Genomic DNA, 21,740 nt, shown 5'->3' with positions numbered 1-21,740 from the left:
TTTTTTAACTTTGTAGTAAATTTTAATAAACAAATCAAACCGTGTAAACCATGTACTAAACTAAGTAAATTAATTTTAATTTTAAAGTTTTAAGTAAGTGGTAATATTGTACTTAAAAAAAATAATAATCAGTAATATTAATAATTTTTTGCAGTCGATCGTGTGTTTGATGGGGTGGAGTGGGGCCATCACTTGTGCACAACATGAACTTCGTTGGGTGTGGGATGTTATGTTGTTGCCTGTCATTTGATTTGCATCCACGTCGAAACTGACACTTGGGGTTCAAGCGAGCCTCACTGTCACGGTCTCCTTTGAAGCTGTGACATGCTTGGATTTGTTTATTTTTAAGATTTGTGACTAGTTATGGTAGTTCGAGGGACAAAATAAACTATTTTTTTAGGCGTCCGATTTATTTAATATATATATATATATATATATATATATATTAAAGAATATTACATCATGAAAATAGATGGATGTAATTCCTATCTTAGGAATTAATTTCCTATGTGTTTCCAACACCAAATATAGTAGGGTCACGCGATTGTCCCATGAGATTAGTCCTATAATTCGATTCAGACACTCACAAATATCATTAAAAAAAAGGATATTATATCCTAAAAATAAACTGGATCATGGTCCTTGAGTTTAGTGATTAAATTTGAATTTTCTTTTATCCATTTAATTTTTAATTAGGTCTTTTTTTTATTAAAATTTTTAAAAATATTATTTTTAATTAAGTTTGGACATGATATAGACACAAATATTAAATTGATATGCATATAAAACTATAATCTTTTTTTTTTAATTGATAATCTTTAGAAGAGCCTGTAAAAAAATAATTGAATGATTAGTGGATAAGATATTTCTAATTCCCCGTAGGTTAGGCCAATGTTTAAATTAAAATTAAATTATTTTCGTCAAATATGGACATGATCGAAAGGTCGTGATTCAATTTCAAATCTCCCATTACTGTGACTAATGGATTTTTTTTTTTAATTATTCCCTAAATTTTTGTCAAGTACTTCTCTTGGTTGCAAGGTGTGTTCGAACTCCATGGCAGAGACAACTGAAGCCTAAGTTCGAAGGTCAAAGACCCGCCAAAGCATGAGTACCGTTGTTGATGGCTCATTTCTCTCGCTTTTGGTCGATAACAACTTCATCTTTCCCATTAAAATCATCCTGCAAGTTTCTACAATTATATGCATCTTCAACTTTCACCGCGACCCAAACAATTCCATCCACCAGGAAGACTTTCTCTCATATTTTCCAGGAATGCTCGAACCGGAGAGCTCTTAGACCCGGTAAAGAAGCTCACGCTCACATGATTCTATCTGGGTTCGAGCCCACTGTCTTTGTAACCAACTGTTTAATCCAAATGTACGTCAAATGTTGCGCTTTGGAGTATGCATTTAAGGTGTTTGAAAAAATGCCGCAGAGGGACATCGTGTCTTGGAACACCATGATTTTTGGCTGTGCAGGGGCTGGGAAGATGGCGGTTGCGCGGTCGGTGTTTGATTCAATGCCTCATCATTGTGATGTGGTTTCATGGAACTCTTTGATTTCTGGGTACTTACAAAATGGTGACGTACAGAAGTCAGTTGCTGTCTTTTTAAATATGAGAGAGATGGGGGTTATGTTCGACCATACTACGCTAGCGGTTTCATTAAAACTTTGCTCTGTGATGGAAGATCATGTTCTGGGAATTCAGATTCATGGTGTTGCAGTCCAGATGGGTTTTGATAATGATGTAGTAACAGGTTGTGCTCTAGTGGATATGTATGCTAAATGTAACAAATTGGACGACTCGCTTGGAGTTTTCTCACAATTGCCAGATAAGAATTGGATTTCATGGAGTGCTGCAATTGCAGGCTGCGTTCAGAATGATCAGTTGATTAGGGGCCTAAAGCTATTCAAAGAAATGCAGAGAAGGGGAATTGGGGTGAGTCAGTCTACTTATGCTAGTGTCTTCAGGTCTTGTGCAGGATTATCTGCCTCTAGATTAGGTACTCAGTTGCATTGCCATTCACTAAAGGCTGACTTTGGATCTGATGTTGTTGTAGGAACTGCTACTATGGATATGTATGCTAAGTGTGACAACATGGCTGATGCCCACAAGCTATTTAGCTTGTTACCAGACTATAACTTGCAATCTTTTAATGCCATGATAATTGGATATGCCCGAAATGAGCAAGGGTTTCAAGCTTTAAAGCTATTTCTTCGGTTGCAGAAGTCCGGTTTCAGTTTCGATGAGATATCTCTTTCTGGTGCATTAAGTGCAGCAGCTGTGATCAAAGGGCTTTCTGAGGGGCTTCAACTACATGGATTAGCCATCAAGTCTCATTTATCGTCAAATATTTGTGTTGCAAATGCCATCCTGGATATGTATGGCAAGTGTGGAGCTTTAGTTGAGGCTTCTTGCATGTTTGATGAAATGGAAATAAGGGATGCAGTGTCTTGGAATGCTATTATTACAGCTTGTGAGCAGAACGAAAACGATCGAGAAACGCTTTCACATTTTGCTACAATGCTATGTTCAAAGATGGAGCCTGATGCGTTCACGTACGGGAGTGTTTTGAAAGCTTGTGCAGGTCAGCAAGTTTTCAGTACGGGCATGGAGGTTCATGGCAGAATTATTAAATCTGGAATGAGTCTGGACATGTTTGTAGGAAGTGCTCTAGTTGACATGTACTGCAAGTGTGGATTGATGGAAGAGGCAGAAAAGATCCATTACAGGCTGGAAGAACAAACAATGGTTTCATGGAATGCAATCATTTCAGGGTTCTCACTGCAAAAGAAAAGTGAAGATTCTCAGAGATTTTTCTCTTATATGTTGGAAATGGGTGTAGAACCTGACAATTTTACCTATGCAACAGTTCTCGATACTTGTGCTAACTTGGCAACTATTGGACTGGGAAAGCAAATGCACGCTCAAATTATCAAGCTGGAATTGCAATCAGATGTGTATATAACTAGCACTCTTGTTGATATGTATTCGAAATGCGGTAATATGCATGATTCTCTGCTTATGTTTCAGAAAGCCCCCAAGCGGGATTCAGTGACATGGAATGCCATGATCTGTGGATGTGCCCACCACGGTCTTGGGGAAGAGGCCCTTGAGATTTTCGAGCATATGCTCCTTCAGAATATAAAACCAAACCATGCAACTTTTGTTTCGGTCCTCCGAGCTTGTTCGCACGTGGGAAATGCAGAAAAGGGCCTCTGTTATTTTCACAAAATGACAAGTATCTATGCTTTAGATGCTCAACTGGAGCATTACTCGTGTATGGTGGATATTCTAGGCAGATCAGGCCAAGTAGGGGAGGCATTAAAGCTCATTCAGGAAATGCCATTTGAAGCAGATGCAATTATATGGAGAACTCTGCTTAGTATCTGCAAAATCCAGGGAAATGTAGAAGTTGCAGAAAAGGCTGCTAGTTCACTTTTGCAATTGGACCCAGAAGATTCAGCTGCTTACACGCTTCTATCAAATATCTATGCCGATGCAGGCATGTGGGAACAAGTCTCTAAGATGAGACAAACAATGAGATCTTACAAGTTGAAAAAGGAGCCAGGTTGCAGCTGGATTGAGGTAAAGGATGAAGTCCATACATTTCTTGTTTGTGAGAAAGCACATCCCAGATGCAAAGAGATCTACGAGCTGCTTGATCTGCTGACTTGTGATATGAGAAGGGCCGGATATGCGCCCGATACAGATACCATACGGGTTGAGGAGGTAGAAGAAAGTTTGCATCAAGAAGAGGTCAAATCCTACGCCTTCTTTTAGTTTCACCGATCAAAATGATGGCAATGGATTTTTAACCATGAGCATCAGCTGCCAATGGAATTTTAACTTCAGAGATGATCGGATTTCTTGGAAGGCTTGTGAAAAGTTGTCTCCTCTGAAGATGAAATGGAATCTAGAGCTTCCTTTTAAGTAAAGGGGGTGTGAAGAGCAATCCAAAGTTGGAAAAGAAAGTAAAATTTTTCTCTAGAGGTGGGAAGCAGACTCTCAAGTGGTGATACAAACAATCCCTTCATACAAAATGAAGCTACGAGGAAATGTACAAACCAAAAAAGCAAGGTGGACTTAGATTTAAAGATTTCCTAGTAACTTGGGCATTAAAAGACAACATATATTTAATTTCTTTATTTTTATTTATTTATTTATTTTTAGTACAACATGTGGGAATGAAAAATCAAACTCACAGTCTCTTGATTGGAGATATATGTCAATTACCGCTTTAATTTATTCTTAATATATTATATGGTAATCCTTGTGATGTTTTTCTTTAAAAAAAAATTATTTGAAAAACACCCCAAGAATGTTGTAAAATAACATGTGAGACTCAACCAGTGGACATTCTATTATGCAGTTCTAATCATATCTTGTAGATTCCATGATCGAGGGACTTGAAAACACATTGCTGTTAGATCGAGACAAAATTTTTAAGGGTAAAAGAAAATAGGAAACAGATTAACGTTGTAAGCAAGGAAATATATTTACATTTGCAAATCTTAAATAGGAACCCTATAAATGAAAGGATCTCAAATTACTAGAACTACAGAAGAGAAAATAATTCAAGACTAGCTACAAAACTACTTGATGGTTATATACATTGCCTCTACATAAAAGAAGTTACATATGGAGATGTTCGAGTTAAGGATGCCCAATGCTTGTGACGAAAGGAACCAACCTTCTATAGTCTCTCCTCTTTCCCAGAATGCAGGTATCAAGAACTCGCCCAAGAATAAGCCGTGTGTTGTGCAGAGCCACCTCTCTTGGTGAGGGTCCTGATTCGTTTGTAATCCCTGGGGGTAAAGGAATGCAACCTGGAATGCCATACTGTAAGGGCCCACTGCGAGCCTTAAACGATGTCTGAGGAGCAAGTATCTTGTCCTCAACTCCACTGAGTCCATTTTCGAAGGACCCGGGTTCATGTGGGTGTGAACCTGTCATTGAACTACAACTCTGGAGAAGAGCTTCTAATACACTCAATGCCTCCCAGCACAACGTGCTCTCAACCAACTGTGAGACAATTGCATACATATGCGGACTTTGGGAAGCATCTACAGGGGTATGCTGGAGCAATGCCTTCAGCATTAGCAGTATTACGCGCTGGTATTCTACCGGTCCTTTCTCTAGCAGGCGCAGCAAGTGCCCAAAAGCCAGTGCCGAGTGCTTTGGAAACCACTCGTTGCAGAGTAGAGGGGAGACACATGCCAGAAGGATTTCAATACTTTTGATCTCACCACGAGAGTATGCCATAAAAACAATAGCTAATTCATCCAACGATTTTGCTCGGCACCAATTGGAAATGTTGGATGCAACTGAGCATGCCTTTTGGTGCTGCTGCTGAAGTGGTGAAGCTGGTCCTGTCAGTGGATCCTTGCTAAGCTGCAAGCAGAGCCATGGGAGTAAGCCTGTGATGTGCATCAGAAGTCTCGTTTCTGCATCCCCGAATATGGAATCGCACGAGTGCACTGTAATTCGTGAAAGAACCTCAATTGAGAAACCATGACTAACAGTTGACATCAGCCCTTTAAGTACAAGAGGTTGCACCCCTTCAAATGTTGGAAGATTCTCAGAAGATGGAGCCAGCTCGTAGCCCATTCTAGATTCAATCCGTTGGAAATCTCCAATGTCGTGATTAGAATCTAGTTCATCCCGAGGCATGCTTGAAAGGAGTACATTTTCAGTTGTTCTATCCCAGAATGATAAGCGATCGATCACACGAGCGAAGAGCTCAAGAACCTGGCAGTATACATGGACAAAATCTGTGTGCATCATAGCTACACACCCCCAGAAGAGTTGTGGATAGAGTATCACCTTTTCGGACTCCATATTTTCTACCATTACCTGCAAGGTTAACAGGATTTCCATAATGAACCCCAGTACAGGGGGTATTGGATTTCCCAGACATCTATGTAGGCAACGGAGGAGCGATACACAAGTATCACTTGTAACACTTGGCCGCAATGCACGGTATATCTGGTGCGAGCGACAAGCAAGGTGTCGTGATGTACACTCCATGGCCCATTTCAGTGCCTCAGATCCCCAAGTCTCTCGTAAATCTCCTTGGAAGAAGATGGCGTCCACCATGCTCTGGACCAGTGCAGAGAGAAGTGCTGCACTAGGAAGCTCTGTTCTCATAACAGATGGATCTTCATTCTCCCACATCATGCTTCCGCGCTTTGATTGAACATACTTGATCAAGCTCACAACCTGTTGCTTGTTCTCTCCATCAATGTTTTCCACTTCATAAAGTTCCAAGTGCCGGCCAGCAAGTGAATATAGTAGATTAACAAGCAATTGCTGGCAGTGTTCTAGAACAATGTCCTCTGAACTATCCATTGAAACAAAGGTGACATGAAAAAGTAGAGGCAAGTGCTCGCGGAAATCTTCATCATTCTCATAAGCAATTTCAGCAAGGAGGATCAATGCTATGTCAGCATGTGTAAGAGAATGTTGCTGATGACCCTGTAATGCAGACTGTAGTTCTTTAGCACTGACCCCATGTGTAGCAACCGTAGGATGAAGCGCATCTTCACCAGAGTTTGGCGTGTCGATGAGGTAGTCGCCGCTGTCCCGGGAGACATGACGACTGCGTATACTTCCAGTAGAACTTCTAACACCCATCAAAGGGCCAGACATATTTACTAAACCTGGAAGTAGCTGCCCTGATCGACCTGCATTTACTGGAACAACGTTCAACTCAGGAGGCATCGGACTTAGTGGGCCGGAGACACTTCGACCAGCACCAGCTGTTCTCCAGCTTAAGCTCCCACTAGCATTCCTGAGCGGACCATCAAGGGATCCACGTACAAGTAGTGGTGACATGTGTGGTTGGCTGTCCACAACAGAAGTAACTTGGGCTACTGGAGGCCCCTGAGAAAATTCCAACACAAAGTTTCCACCCAAATCACCCTTGGAACCTAGACCAAGTGGGTCGATGTTGTCCTCTAGCATTCGCTGGGCCAGTTGGTAGACCAGGTGATCTATGGTACGCTGAGGGCATATCCGTGCTAGGTACAAACTCACCCGCTTTGCAACTGAGAAATATGTCGCAAAAGCACCACTTATTTCAGCAGATGTGTTGGAATCACAATCTTCAATTCCCTTTGTGATTAAGAAATCTAGAACTGGACTTATGTTCCTTGGTTTGCTAGCAATCGTGCTCCAGAGCTTTTCAATTTCATCAGGGAACTGATCCCCATGCCGCCATGTGACATAGTAAAGGCTTTTAAGAAGTCTATCATTCCAACCCGAGTCTTTGAGTTTCCAGAAATTAAGATTCTCAATCCATGGAGCCATGCACGTTAGAACCTGATGTTGTGCTATGATATCAACTGCATCAAGCTGCCTTTGCATTATCTCCTCACAAAGAAGTTGACTCAACTCAGGGTGATCTTTTGCGAGTTTACAAGAGAGCTTGTATTGAAATTGTTGGTATGAATCAGGAAGGTTACCGACAACCGCTGCTCGGTAGCTCCCCGACCCCTCAGTGCCATCTTCAGCCCACTCACGAACAGAAAGAGTCTCAAGCATCTGAAGAGCATCATCACGGATTTGTCTGCTAGGGTCCACCACCTTGTACAGAATTAAGCTTAAGAGCCTCTGGATTTCACATTTTGGAATCTCTTGCCGCATATAAACTTCAGCCAGCACACTGAAGTAACCGTCAGCTATGGCAGCATCGGAGTAGTAGCACTGAAAAAGAAAGTAGCCAATTACACTCGCTGAAATGAATCTTAGAGTCTGGTTCTTAAAAAAGCATAATCAAATCACAGAAAAAAATATTTCAAACCAAAAGTGTACGTAGGAGGTGGTGAATATGAGCAAATCACAGAGGTCAAGCATGCCACACAGAGATAAGCTAGTAAAAGGATGGGATAGGGCAAAGGAAGACAACTGCATTATTTGTTCCTCAAATTTATTATAGATTCAATCCTCATGCATCATTATTCACCATTTTACCTCATGCATCATTATTCACCATTTTAACTCAATAATCACTATAAGGCTAAATCATGGTTCAAGTAACCAGCCACATATAACATGTTGAGACTTGAGACCAATAAGCATCTTCAACCATTTTCCTTGTATGGTAGCTGAAGTTGATGTATTTCATGGCACTTTTGCATCCAAATGAATGGAGAACTAATCATAACATCATCGCACCAGGTCCATAACTTTTCAAGCCAAGAGTCGAGGATTTGGAGGCTGTGGTAATTCATCTGATTAAAAAAAATTAAAGCACCTCAACTTCCAAAGACCCAGAATTTGAAACTTATATCTCAATCATTTGATTTTTAGCCTCAGCTCTTGTGCATACAAATATGCTTTTTTATACTACAAAAATCTTTACAAATTATCCAGAACATAATTTTCAATTATAATCTTCAAAAGAGAACTCAGTTATAAATTTTAACAAGGCACATAATGCATCATATAAGGAATAAAGGAATAAACTTAAACTTACCTGATCGATGCAAGCAGGAAAGAGATCCAAATTTGTAAGTAGAAGATTCTTCAAAGCCAATTTGGCTAAAGAAACACGATTGTGACCCCCCCTTTGCCTATCACGACCAGTAGTGCCACGACCGCCTTCTACGGATTTAGAGTAAGATGGAGTTCTAGGATCAGCTGGGGAGTAACCAAAAGGGGCCCTGGGTGCAGGTTCAATGAACAAGCTATTTATCCAAGAAATGACCCTGCCACTCATTTTCCTAGCATTATCATCAAAGCAAGGCCCATACAAGAGTGAAGCCATAGCATTCATGGAAGCCCACTGGATTGCTTCAATTTGTTCACTAAGCTCTTTATCAAATGAAATCTTGTCAACAGAATCTTTTGACCGAGCATGTTGAGAAGATTTGTAACGTTCTACCTCACGTCTATAATCACTCACACCATCCTGACCCCATGTACTGCCTGTATCGTCACACCAGGAGAGTAGAAGATCAAATAGCCGCTTTCTTGTTCTAATGTCAAACTTCTCTGACCTTGACTCAACAAATTCTGGGGCTAGAGATCTCAGAACAGAAGCAAGTGAATAACGAAGAGGTTGCATTTCCTGAAAGCTCTCCAGGGGCGCTGTGAAGATTTGTTTGGTTGTATCATCAATGAACTTGAGATAATGCCGACGGAAAACTGATTTACGGGTCAGCATGCCAGGCCAGATTTTCTCTGCAACAGTACGATAGATATGTGAAATGTGCGTACGAAGCTCCTCACGGCGTAGTTTTTGGCTCTGCAAACATGGAAGTCAGTTAGTAATCTTCACAAGAATAAACTCAAAATAAATAAATAAACTTGGATATAAAAGCACCGAGTACTTTGTGGGGAAGAATAATTGTACATTGTTCCAATATTAGCCTGCTTTCACCATAAGAATTATGAATAGATGCAACAAACTTACTTGCCCCTCCTCAAAGGGGTTGCACGTAGATGAGTGCACAAATCATGCAAGCATGACAGTCAACTACCCATTCGTCTTTATATATAAAAGTAGTTTCATTTAAGGGAATTCTATGAGTTCATTACAATTTTAGAAGAATAAAAATGAAATAGGCAACAAAGCGGTCTTCTTTACTTGATACTCCAAACTGATGATCTGTGGGTATGCGCACTTTAATGCTTCACTCTGGTTCTCAATTACTTCTGGTTCTTGTTGTGACAGAACTTGAAAGTTTCCGCAATACTAACTTTTATTTTTACTCTTAAGTTATTGCTTTAATTTCCAGTACTTCGATCTTTTTTTAATCACTTGCAATAGGTGGTTCTCATGAGTATAAAATTTTGGCTCTGCAAGGATTATTTATTCCAGTTAATAAACTCCCAAATGCATCTTGAATCTCAAACTATAGAACGACACTACTTTACGTGCATCATTTAATAAAAATAATGCACGTTGATTAAATCTTGGATATACCTTCCATTTTGGTTTTCCCTCAGTTTCCAGGGAAACCTCATCGATAAAAGATGCTAGCTCGCTGAACATTAATTCACACCCTTCCAAATGTGTGTGGCCAAGAGCCATGGTGGCTGCATGCTGAATTAAGAAAAGACAAACTTTAGTACTGGTCAATAAAATTAATGTAGTTAGGTTATTTAAAAGCAGACAACCTACAAACTCAATTTTAACAATTTACAAACCATAAGTGAGACCAAAAAAAAAAATCAGGGTATAAAAATTGTCTAGAAAATGTGCTAACCACATGCGGTTCTGATCCAGACTTTATTGAAGGAAAAATAAGGTGGTAAAGATCTTTGGCTTTTCCTGAGACGGGACTTTCTCTGGGAGCTGGAGGGCATGAACATAAGAACATTGCATACATTAGCCACTGATCCAATTTGTTGTCCGAATCTTGAGATGTATGGGCCTTCCCACCCAACTCAATTGGTGTGACATGAGCAAGACGTTGCAAAACCTCAACCCTGCCAAAAAAAATTATGTTTACACGACACATCCTAAAGTAGAAACTTCCAACATTAATAAGTTTCAGAGAGACATAGAAGGGCTCAATAATGGGCAGTAATTCATACAATAGGGTGCCAAAAAGCAGCCCGACATTTTGAATCTATTGTCAAAAAAACACAGTTGGGGAAACATCACTTACCTTGCTTCCTGAACAGAATTTGGGCATAGCTCAGAAGCATACTTAACCAACTCGCTGAGACAGCGCGCCCACCTGTTCTTATCAGGACTTTCAAATATTATGCACTGAAGAGTAACATCTGGAGGGATTGCATCAGATTCCCGCTTCAAATCAAATGGACGCCCAGAATCCCAGTAACACCCTTGAACAATGTCATCCTGTGATTTCCAAAAATCAAGTTTGACATATCATCAAATCATTGCGACCCAATGAGTTAAATAAAAAGAAACAGCAGAGAAAGGCAGAAAAACATAATAAATAATACCCCATGTTCTTCTAGAACATCTATTATAAATATTGGCTCAGCGTCATATTTAAGAGTATAATCTGGTTGGTCAAGAAATGCAAGGTCTCGAATGTCATTTCGCAAGGCACGCACACAGCGCAGTAACTCTAATGCTGTATGCCTAATTTGACAATCCACAGAACTAAGGAAGATCAAACCAACTGCATCTATCTCTGAAGCACGAAACTCAACTCCTTCTCCTGATTGATGAAATGATGGCATCTTGAACCCATCGGTTCTTTGAACTGTACGCTTTTCATCATGGACATCATTTTCCAAACGATCCTCAATCAAACAAGCTCTCCAAAATCGCATGAGTTCCAGCAAGCGCCCAAGTGATGTTTGTATAAGGAGTGGAAATTCATCAGGAAGCCGTAGGATGAAGTTAGCCATCCCCCGCATTACTGCAAAGCGACGATGAGGAAGATATCTGACTATCCTGTTCAATACCTGGACTGCTTCTTCACGAACACCAGGATCAATACTAATTCCATGCTGGGGTATTATCTCAGTTATTTTATCACTTCTTCCAACTTCTTCGATCAAATATGGTATACACTTCAGGACTGACCGGAATAGATATCCTTGGGACTTCTCCTTTGTCACAGAATCTGGGAAGAGAACAATTCATTTTCCATTTTCCCATTGCAGCAATAAAATAAAGAACATGATATTTAAATATAGCAGAAAGAAGATCTAGTGAGAAGTATACAACTTTTGCAAGTGTAATAAAATTTGAGTATGATCATTGAAATATAGTAAGAAATGAGATGTCAAAAAGCTAAAAGACCTAAAGTCTAAATTATCATGTCGTAAAACATATTAGAAAGTTATACTTAAATATAGTATGATGTTAGGCCACCGGTTATTCATACCTACGCTAAGAAGGGTAGAAAGGCAACCTGAAAGGTACGGTGCAGGATGAGGGGTGTTTTGGGAAGTTTACATAAAGTTAGTTAGTAGTATGGATGAGGGGAGAATGGAATGTTTGTAAGGAGAGCCTCGGGATGAGGGAGGGCAGTTTTTTGGTATTTTGTGTAAGCATCTGTTGGGAGAGAACCCAGCCCTCTCGAATTGGCTGGTCTTGTAAGCCTTAGGGCGATTTCCTTTTTTATTATCAAAGTTTAGTGAGGATGATACCTCACAAACAGGTATAATAAAACTTGAGTAGATGATCATTAATAGAAAGGACACGTCAAAAGGTTAAAAGACCTAAAGTCTGAATTAGCATGTCATGAAACAGGTATCATAAAATTTTAAAACTTGAGTAGATGATCATTGTAATATATAGGTTAAAATACTATTTTGGTTCCTATCCTCTCATTATTGGTTTATTTTAGTTATTGTACTTTGAAAATATTTATTTTAGTCCCCGTATTTTTAAAAAGTGATCATTTTAGTCCCTATTTACAAAATTAACATTCTACACATAATGGAAGCCCTTTAATATACAGTAATGATTACATATTAAGAAATATATTGAACGTAGTGTCGTGTTGAAATTCTGATAGAAAAAACAAAATTTTAAAATAAAATCAAGGAACCAAAATGGTCACTTTTTAAAAAATATAGAGACCAAAATAAACATTTTGAAAGTATAAAAACTAAACTGAACCAAAGTTGAAAGCACAAGGACCAAAATGAACCAATGCTGAAAGTACCGAGACCAAATAGTATTTTAACCTAATATATGATACGAACATAATATATTATAAATTTCTAATAGTTTTCAACATTCAGTAACTTAAAAGAGTCATCTTCTGCCATATATTCTTTGAAATATGTTATATGAAAGTAATATAAGACAAATTTCTAATAGTTTGAAACTGGGCTCCAAGGAGACTTTGGCCCTTTAAAAACTAAGGTTCGGTTCATTTTTGCTTAGATTTTTGTTTGATTTATCATGATGGATAATTCCTTACAAACTGGAAGGGTTAAAACAGAATCATATTTTTCACAAATAAAAATATAAAGTTTACTAAATAATAAAAGTTTGTTAATGCTTAGTCAACTATTCCTCAAGACCTAAAGCATAACTATAATGAAGCTTAGAAAATATATAAGATTAATAATAATAATAATAATAATAATAATAATGCTAGATTTGACACTTACCAATGTTGGTCCTTGAAGAAGTTAGAAGAGCCTGACTGTAGGTTCTATGACAAGACCTTAATATTGATTCAATTGCCGCCTTCACCTTTGGAATATAGTGGCCAATATCATGACCTGCTAATGCAACAAAGTTGATTAAGTAAACAATAGACCTTTAGACACGTTCAGAGGCTCTAAACAATTTGGTTACCTCTAAATATCTCCAAGCCAATGTGCTGCCCTGAAGGAGACGTGACAATGGCAAGGAGAGCACGAAGGCCAATAACTTTTGCCTCACCAGAACTATCTTGTTTTAATAACTCCAACAACAAGTGGTTCATGGCAAAATCAAGATTATGTTCCGCAATAGTCACACAAAATTCAACTAGTTTATCATGTTGAACATCTTGAGTAAGCAATCCTTTCTTTAGAACTGTAAGAAGTTGAGATGAAACACTGTCTAAGTAGTCCCATATACGATTTGGGGCCTGATTAGCTGCATGAACACTCAAGTAAAACCTTAAAACCCGATGAAGACAGTCCAAGGCCATAAAACGATGATTCTTGTCCTGCACAATCAAACTAAAGTTTCATAAATTTGAGTGATGGAATCAGGATGGAATATTCAGTCTACATTCAAATATACTGAATACACTTCGCACATTGGACATTAAAGAAGGATCAAGTATCTGATAAAGTATACTCATCATTCACCTCCTTAACTCAAAAAGTAAATGGAACTTACTCTAAGAAGCTTGTAGAGTTGCTCCATGTGGGGGCCTAAGTTGTTGTGAAATATTTGAGGATCACCAAGACAGAGAAGAAGAGTGACCAATGGATAACCAACCTAGAATACGAAGAACTACTAATGTGAGCACAAGAGGAAAAACAGGCATGATGTTGGGTATAAAGGAGAACATCAATATGATAAACCCAGAAATATTATAACATCAAAGGTATCCAGCCAACCCAAGATTGCTTAGCTATTCCCAGAGACAACATTTCATGAGTTTTGGAAAATATCTTTCCATCAGCCAAACTTTTTTTTGCACTGTATCTGATAAATGTTAGAAACATAATTACCTTATCTTATATTTTCTCCAGTTTAAACTTATATCAATTTTCTTAGTTTAAGTAACCGATATAATTTTGTATAGTTTAGGATCGAATATAACTAAGATTGGATAGTTCTGCAGGAGAAACAAAATTTTCATAAAGAACAATGTAAGAGTACAAAAAGGCCAACAGACCAGGCCGTGCCAAGGAGCAAAAACAGAAAATAAAAAAATCCAACCCAAATTTAAAGATTTAATATAATAAATAAATTATTAAATCTCTTACAGGGACGGGACAAAGTGGAGCCCACTTACAGTAATGTGTTTGCTCTGTTTATCCATCCAATGCATCAACTGTGCTCGAATTCGTCCAACAGCTTCATACCATAAGGTAAGTGCACGTTCAACACCAGAAGGTGGCCATTGGCCTTTCCCTCCATCTGCGAGTGGAGCAAGGATATTTGAAAGCATGTTACATAGTGCATGGTGAAGCTCGCTTTTGCGCTTATGTGGAGCACGATTGAGAGGGTTGGCTTTAGCCACAAAGGAAGCAGATGCATTCAGTCCACCCTCGGTTTTAACCTAAGAAATGAAGTTGATATTATGCTACTATCTTTATATTGCTTTGCCCAAATAAAAGCTACATACATACCCCAAGCTTAAGGTAGCGCATCCCATTGAGGATACTAAGAGTTTCACTTCGTGCAACACTGGTGTCTATCCGACGAGTATTGAGTTCCATGAAGAAGCGCTCGGTCACAGAACTAAACCTACAAATAATATAACAGAGAATAAGTGATGTTTGCCCCTTTTTAATTCAAGTAACATGACTACAAAAGTACAAACATAATTTTGTGAAGAAGAGAAGTTCATAGCAAATTTTTTTTTTTTTAACAAGAAACAAACTTTTCATTGATAAATGAAAATAAACATAAAATGTTCAAAGATACAACTCCAAAGGAGTGAGAAAGACATAAAAAAGTGAATACAAGTTACATAAAGCCGAAGCAAGAGAAATAAAATTACTTCATAGCAGAACTAATTAATACTAAAACAAAAAAAAGTAGAATCTGAATGCTAGAGTGTCAAATATAAACACACATAAATCGAATTGCACGCGTGATAAACAGAAGCTTATGTAAACCTGACAATTATTACATGCAAAGAAAAAAAAAAATTCAAACAATTTTCAAATGTTAAATCAAAATTGTTTACCTGATGCGAGACAAAGCACCTAAAAGTTGTGCAACAAGATCCAAAAGAAGCCCCCGCAAATCAACTAATGAGGGATATTCAACCTGGCTAACAACCCTGCAAAGACATTTAAATATGGAAAAAAAAAATATACAAGAATAAGAAAAGGGCAATCTTGAAGGCAGTCAAAAAATTACTAGATGTCCATAATGGTCTGTTTATTTTAATAAAACGTTTCCTATGCCAAAAAAAGAAACTAATATTGGATTCTTCATTAACTAAGCCAAAGCAACATTACCTGTCAGCATTTATTAACCAATCAAAAACGAAGTTTTCAAGCCCAGACCAAAGCTTCTCTACAATGATAAACAACTACCAATTAGCTACAGAAGAATGAAAAATAAACAGGAAAACAAATTCAATAGAACACTGTGCAAACCAGTAAGTCCTTCCTGCGGGCAGCACTCCACAAAGCGAATACATGCTGAGCAAAATATGCACTCAACTGCAAGCTAAGCCCCAAGCAAGCATATCATTATAACTTCAAGTTAATAAGGCAAACTTCTCTAAACTGATTTTAAAGCAACAATATTAAGAACTCTATCCATCTCTATCTGGTGTAAACCAAATGAGAGAGAATTTTATTGATTGAAAAAACTACTAACAAATGAAGACAGCAGCCCCTTTTATAGAAGAGGGCTAAAGACATTTAACAAGAACTAACTAATAACAGCCAACCAACTAACTAAAAACAGCTAACCAACTAACTTCAGCCTTTAACTAATAACTAATAAAACTAATGGGTTAGTAATTACATCAGTTTCCTTCCCTCTTAAAAGAAAACTCGTCCTCGAGTTTAAATGCAGTGGAGTTAGAAGGTTGTGAACAATCTTTAAAATGGAATTTTGCCTTTACTTGTGGTTCAAAAATACTCCAATTGAAAATGCCCTTTTTAACTCATCCAAACAAAAATACACCTTCTCATGTCTACATTCTTGAAGTCTTCTGTGAAGGAAAGACTTTGTGGTATATTCATGCTTCAAGCTTCTTTCATCTCCTTCAATCTTTGCACTCCTATGAGAATCATCTTCAATATCATCGAAATAATCTACAAATCCACAGCAAAATTCTTCTTCTTTGCTGGAAAAATCAGAATCTTGAACCCAGAACCCATTGTTTTTGCTTTCTTGAGGTCTATCATGGTGGAAAAACTTTGTAGTTTGTTCCTCATCTTTCTCCTTCTCATTTTCTTGTTCAATTTGTAAGCCTTTTTGAGAAATTAAGGAATTGTGCCGGTTAACTTCTTGCATTTCAACTTCAAAGAACAATGTAGCCAAAGAAAAAGTAGAATCATCATATCTTCCTATCAATTCTTTATCAACCTCATCTTCCTCCTCGAAATAATTTTCAAACTTAAGAAAAAACTCATCCTCTTGTTCAATTGCCTCAATCTGAGAAGAGTTTTGGATTCCAGAATTTTTGAAATCAACATTGAAGGCATCAACTTGAGGCAAAATTGAGTTACCTCTTGCATCCTCTGAAATTTTTGTTGGTCTTATGAAATCATTTGAAGTGTCTCCACTCTTGTGGTGGCGAAATCTTTCCATCTTCGTTCAGGTATCACTTGGGTTTTTTTTTCCAGTTGGGAGTTTTGGAAAAGAAGAAAGAAAAATTTCATGGCTGTTGTTTGGAGTTTGGTGGCAAAATACCTCGGTCTTGTATGAAACTAATTTGTTAAAATTTGTACAAACTCCAACATTGTTGCTTGAACCTTCTTGGTACCTTCTTGGCGTACAAACTCCAAGATTTTGGTTGAAGTCTTGCCGGACAGCTCTCGATTCTTGGAGCATTCTTGGTTCAAGAACATAATCTTGATACCTTCTATGCTGCACAAGGTGCTGTTCTTGGAGGTTTCTTGGTCTCCGATTGACTTCTTGGACTCTTCTTGGTGTATAGTACCTTTCCGGCAGGTAATTAGTCCTTTGATCCTCCATCCACATTTCTTGATCCAATCTTGCAGAATTTTGAGGAGTTCTAACCGTAGCTTGCTGTACTCTCATTGCTTCGAGCTTGTCATGGATGATCTCCAAAATTTGTTTAATCTCGCCGACATCCTGCTGGATGGTTTTCACCTTTCCTTCAACCGACAACAAGCGTGCGGTTGATGATCGTGGCGAGAGAATGGAGGCTTGCTCCACTTCTTTTTTGACGAGAGAAGAGTCACCAATGTTGATCGACTTCTTTTCCGCCATACAACCCAGAAAATCGGGATGCTCTGATACCAATTTGGTGTAAACCAAATGAGAGAGAATTTTATTGATTGAAAAAACTACTAACAAATGAAGACAGCAGCCCCTTTTATAGAAGAGGGCTAAAGACATTTAACAAGAACTAACTAATAACAGCCAACCAACTAACTAAAAACAGCTAACCAACTAACTTCAGCCTTTAACTAATAACTAATAAAACTAATGGGTTAGTAATTACATCACTATCAGTATGAATTATTTTGAAAGAAAATAATAATGATAACTTTTCTAATACCTCTTTGGAAATCCTACCTACTGGATGAAAAGGAATAATACACTAAATTTAAAAGCACGCATAAGAGCAAAAAATTAACAGGAGAATGTTTCTTTCATCATTAACAAAAAATAAAACAAACAAAAAATAACTAAATAAATAATTCTACAAGCCCATCCCTGGGCAGAGTGTGACAAAGATGAGAAGGGATGACTAGATGGTTCATCCTTTAAGCCAACCACAAAAAAAAAGAAATTAAAAGAGATCTTTCCTATCATTAAGTAAAGGATCCAAAAGTAATAAAAAGATTAGCCACAAGGAAACATACAAGTCTCGATAGCCAAGGAAAATATGTGGGGTAAAAAATACTCCCATTGAGAAAGTATATTGAAACATATTGTCAGCTAATGAAACAAGATAACGGCAGTTATTCGGCTTCGATGGCTCAATATGACATCAATTCATTAACATTTTGAACCATTTAAGATGGAAAATACCCATTTGCAACAATCATCAATAATTAATGGCAACACACAACAACTAGGACTACTAGACACTACGATTGGCATTGCAATCATATAGCTTTCAAACAACATTCATTTTGAATAACTTTAACCAAAATAAGCAAACCTTTCTTTGGAAAGTAGATGCGTCATTTGCACCCTTTGGAGATTCGCTGCAATGAAGGAAAAAAGAAGGTAAAAAAACTACTAGAAAAATAAATAGTTTCTTTTTTCTTTTAATGGAAGAAGAAGACGGATCTCATCGTAGGTAATTGGCTGCAATGCCTATAAAAAAATCTTATCAAATGCAACAACATTGCAAAAGAATGGAGAATTTCAAAGTACAAAAATTAAACACATTAGCTCCATTTGGACATGCACACTCCCATTTTTACAACCTCGTCATAATACTTTTTATCCCACTGCACTCTAATTATACACATACTCTCCCTTGGTCTATCCCTCTCTGTCCACATACTTTGACCCATCAATGTCTCACTCTTTCACACATTCTCCTAATTTTTGTAGCCAAAAATAATTTCACTAATGGAATGAAATGTCAAAAGGGAGAAGATACAAAAACCAACTCAATTCGAACAAGGAAGTTAGTAGAAAGATCTCTAACTGAAAAAAATATATAAAAAATACAATGTTACAAGAGTGTATTAAGGAAAAAACACTTCATGAAGACAACACAAAAATTATGGCCACGGGCCACCTCTAGCCAGCATGTTTTACAAAAAACTGGTCAATGTACAGGATCGCTCACCGACACACTTCTTACCAACTTCTTTACCGGAAAAGTTTTTGAAACAATCACAATTTCTCCACCTTTAACCACACTCAGACTTAACAAAACTTGTGTAACTACACTTGTATTAGGAACTTATTCCCAGTCCCAATTTACTTCACAAAAAGGATGCTTATCCTCTTATTTAGTCGAATTCTTTGGTAATATTGTACTTTCTCTTAATTAGTGAGATCTTATTTCCATTTTTTTAAAAAAACAAACACACACAACACAATTAGGCCAAGATACCCATATCCGTTTTTTAAAAAATATCCAAAAATTAGACGACATCTGCAGAAACTAAGAAACTATTTCATAATAAACGATAAAAAAATACAGAACCTCTCCTAAACTAATTCCAATTGACGGTGAAAAACAAGTGAGTATTTGGATTCAATCCAGTAAACTGTCACTAACAACGAAGGGGTATGTAAAAAGTTGTCCTTAAGAATACAATAAGTGATAACAGAGAAGGAGACATGGAAAGTTGAGGTACCTTTCTCTCCATCGAAGCAGGGCCTCTAAAAGAGGCACAGGTGTGTGTCTCGCAACCATAGCCAAGGAATCCAGTACTTGCTCGTAGGCAGGGTCTGATGGTCGAAGATATTGTCCATCCTGTAAATTGGAGCCAGTCAAACAGGTGGAGAATTGTTTGCACAATATTACTGGACAACAAAAATGGATGTGAAAATTGATTTCATGACATGCTCCATCAGAGAAAACGATAAAATTGCCCACCCGGCCGGGTAGACACACGAAACCGTTAAGCACTGAGCTACTGGCACCCAGAAACAGAAAAGAGAATCGACCAGAGTACCAGAAATTTCACATTACACATTCTTGACTCAACTGGGAGGATGTTATACTTACACCTAGCATCAAGAAAGCCTCAAATTGTAACAATGATCAGTGTCAGACTTATGAATAAGTTAGCACACACCCTCTAGTCTACAAATTTCCAACAAAGTGACTATTATAATTCTATCCTCTTCTCTTATTTCTTTCGGGCGATGGACTAGCAAAGCTGCACAAGCACATGATATTAAATTGAGGGAAGAATTGGGCGCGGGAAGAGGAGACAAACACAAAACTAAACCTGAGCTTGAGCGGTCTCGATTCGACGACGAGCGAGCGGGAGGAAGCGCTGAAGCAGTGCATCAACTATCAACTTGGCAGCACTTCCTGTCTTCCCGTCTTTAACCATACTCACCATAATCACTCAGCTTGCATTAACTTCACAACCCCTTACTGAACTTTCAATAAATCAGCTCGACGACGTTGAACAATCAAAAGGGTCCGGTCAGTGGAATGAACTGATTTGTTCTCCGATCTCTGCGTGATTTTGCTCCGGTCGTCCGCATCTGATCTTCGTCCTTGACAAGTGACATATGAATTTCAGATGGGTCTTTGAGGAGAAAGAAGCCCAGAAACTGAACCAGCTAGAGCAGGAAGACCGAGGTATGAATCCCTAGAAATCGGAATCATGAACAAGAAGAAGCCACGGAGGTTTCTTATCCACGGCGTATAGGAATTAGGATCCGTGGAAAACTGTGTAAGAAAGAAGAATTGGAGACAAAGTTGCTTCATTTTTCACAAAAATTCATTTTTGATTTGACAATTGTTGCATACCGAATCAAGAAAGTTGGAATAACAGGGTGGATTTTATGGTAATTCCAGGTTTCTAAAAAAGAAAATTTCAAAATTTACAAGAAAAATAAAATCTTTTTGTTCGTCCGGACGACAAAACTCGCGGATCGCGTTCTTCACTTCGGAACAGAAAATTTTGGTTCGGCTTTTTCCAAGAAATTAAAAATTAAATTGAACCCATAACAAACAATTTGATTTATTATTATTATTATTCTCGGTGAAAAAAATAGTTTTTTTATACCACATGGATTTGAACTCATAACTTCTTGATCAGAGATAGGAGTCTTAATCATTTGAAATTGTACTCCGACATTATAATTTTTTTTCATCAATCGAACCTCTCTTTTAAAAATAACAATTTAATCCTAATGATTTTATATATATTTCATAAATTATTATGTGACTAATACCAATACCGTAAAATTATACAATTCAATTATGTTTAAATTCATTTAAAATTTTTGGAAGATTTTACTTCCTTTTAGGTGAGTTATTTAAATGAAAGTTGCATTCTTAGTTTAGAGATTAATTTGATAAAATTAAAAATTTAAGATAAAAAGTTTTTAAACACGCAAAAGCGAACTTAGCGGTAATTGACATACACCTCCAACTAAGAGAAACGTGAGAAATCAGTACATACCAATTAATGCAGAGTTAGGCTCATCTTGACTTGACTTAAAAGATGAAAGAAGTTATACACCTAATTTTGTTTTTTACTTATTTCTAAAAAAAGGTCTGAAATGTTTGTTTATTAGTATTGCTACACATTTCTTTTGCATTACAAAACAAAAATCAAACAAATTTTTTGTTAAATAAAGAAAAACCTCTATAATAATCAAATGCAAAAACAACTTTTTCCAATAATAAACAAAACACCTTATGATATGAAGGGAAAAAAATTAAAGATCCAAACATACTGCACACACTACTTTAGAGGGAAATCTCAGTTATTAGAAAATAATAATAAAAATGATAGAGTCACTATT

The 21,740-nt window shown here is 37.5% G+C and overlaps 2 protein-coding genes across 4 annotated transcripts; one reads left to right on the top strand and one right to left on the bottom strand.

Moving 5' to 3' along the window:
- The first annotated feature begins 904 nt into the window (after window positions 1–904).
- Window positions 905–4,283, top strand: LOC111006035 (Pentatricopeptide repeat (PPR) superfamily protein). The gene has a single exon (XM_022277772.2). The coding sequence runs from the start codon at window positions 1,124–1,126 to the stop codon at window positions 3,785–3,787; it is 2,664 nt and encodes an 887-aa protein (XP_022133464.1). The 5' UTR covers window positions 905–1,123; the 3' UTR covers window positions 3,788–4,283.
- A 194-nt stretch (window positions 4,284–4,477) lies between these two features.
- Window positions 4,478–20,847, bottom strand: LOC111006365 (ARM repeat superfamily protein). 3 transcript variants are annotated; one of them, XM_022278261.2, is made up of 17 exons: window positions 20,204–20,847; window positions 19,604–19,722; window positions 18,445–18,490; window positions 15,731–15,803; window positions 15,590–15,647; window positions 15,313–15,408; window positions 14,750–14,867; window positions 14,413–14,679; window positions 13,788–13,889; window positions 13,254–13,611; window positions 13,064–13,177; window positions 10,928–11,559; window positions 10,624–10,820; window positions 10,219–10,441; window positions 9,936–10,055; window positions 8,484–9,254; window positions 4,478–7,711 (listed from the first exon to the last, which is right to left on the bottom strand). In XM_022278261.2, exons 1-17 carry the CDS (start codon window positions 20,318–20,320, stop codon window positions 4,661–4,663), a joined length of 6,462 nt encoding a protein of 2,153 aa, XP_022133953.1. In that variant the 5' UTR covers window positions 20,321–20,847; the 3' UTR covers window positions 4,478–4,660. The 3 variants fall into 3 exon arrangements, with proteins under 3 accessions (XP_022133953.1, XP_087979567.1, XP_022133954.1); XM_088123441.1 differs by lacking the exons at window positions 19,604–19,722; window positions 20,204–20,847 and having other exon boundaries at window positions 15,731–15,796; window positions 18,445–18,473; XM_022278262.2 differs by lacking the exons at window positions 14,413–14,679; window positions 14,750–14,867; window positions 15,313–15,408; ... (3 more) ...; window positions 19,604–19,722; window positions 20,204–20,847 and having other exon boundaries at window positions 13,254–13,624.
- Window positions 20,848–21,740: the final 893 nt, after the last annotated feature.

Source organism: Momordica charantia (genome assembly GCF_013281855.1).
Source record: "Momordica charantia cultivar OHB3-1 chromosome 4 unlocalized genomic scaffold, Mcharantia_2.0 BLBB01000004.1, whole genome shotgun sequence".
Taxonomy (NCBI): Eukaryota; Viridiplantae; Streptophyta; class Magnoliopsida; order Cucurbitales; family Cucurbitaceae; genus Momordica; species Momordica charantia.
This window is presented reverse-complemented; position numbering and strand designations above follow the sequence as displayed.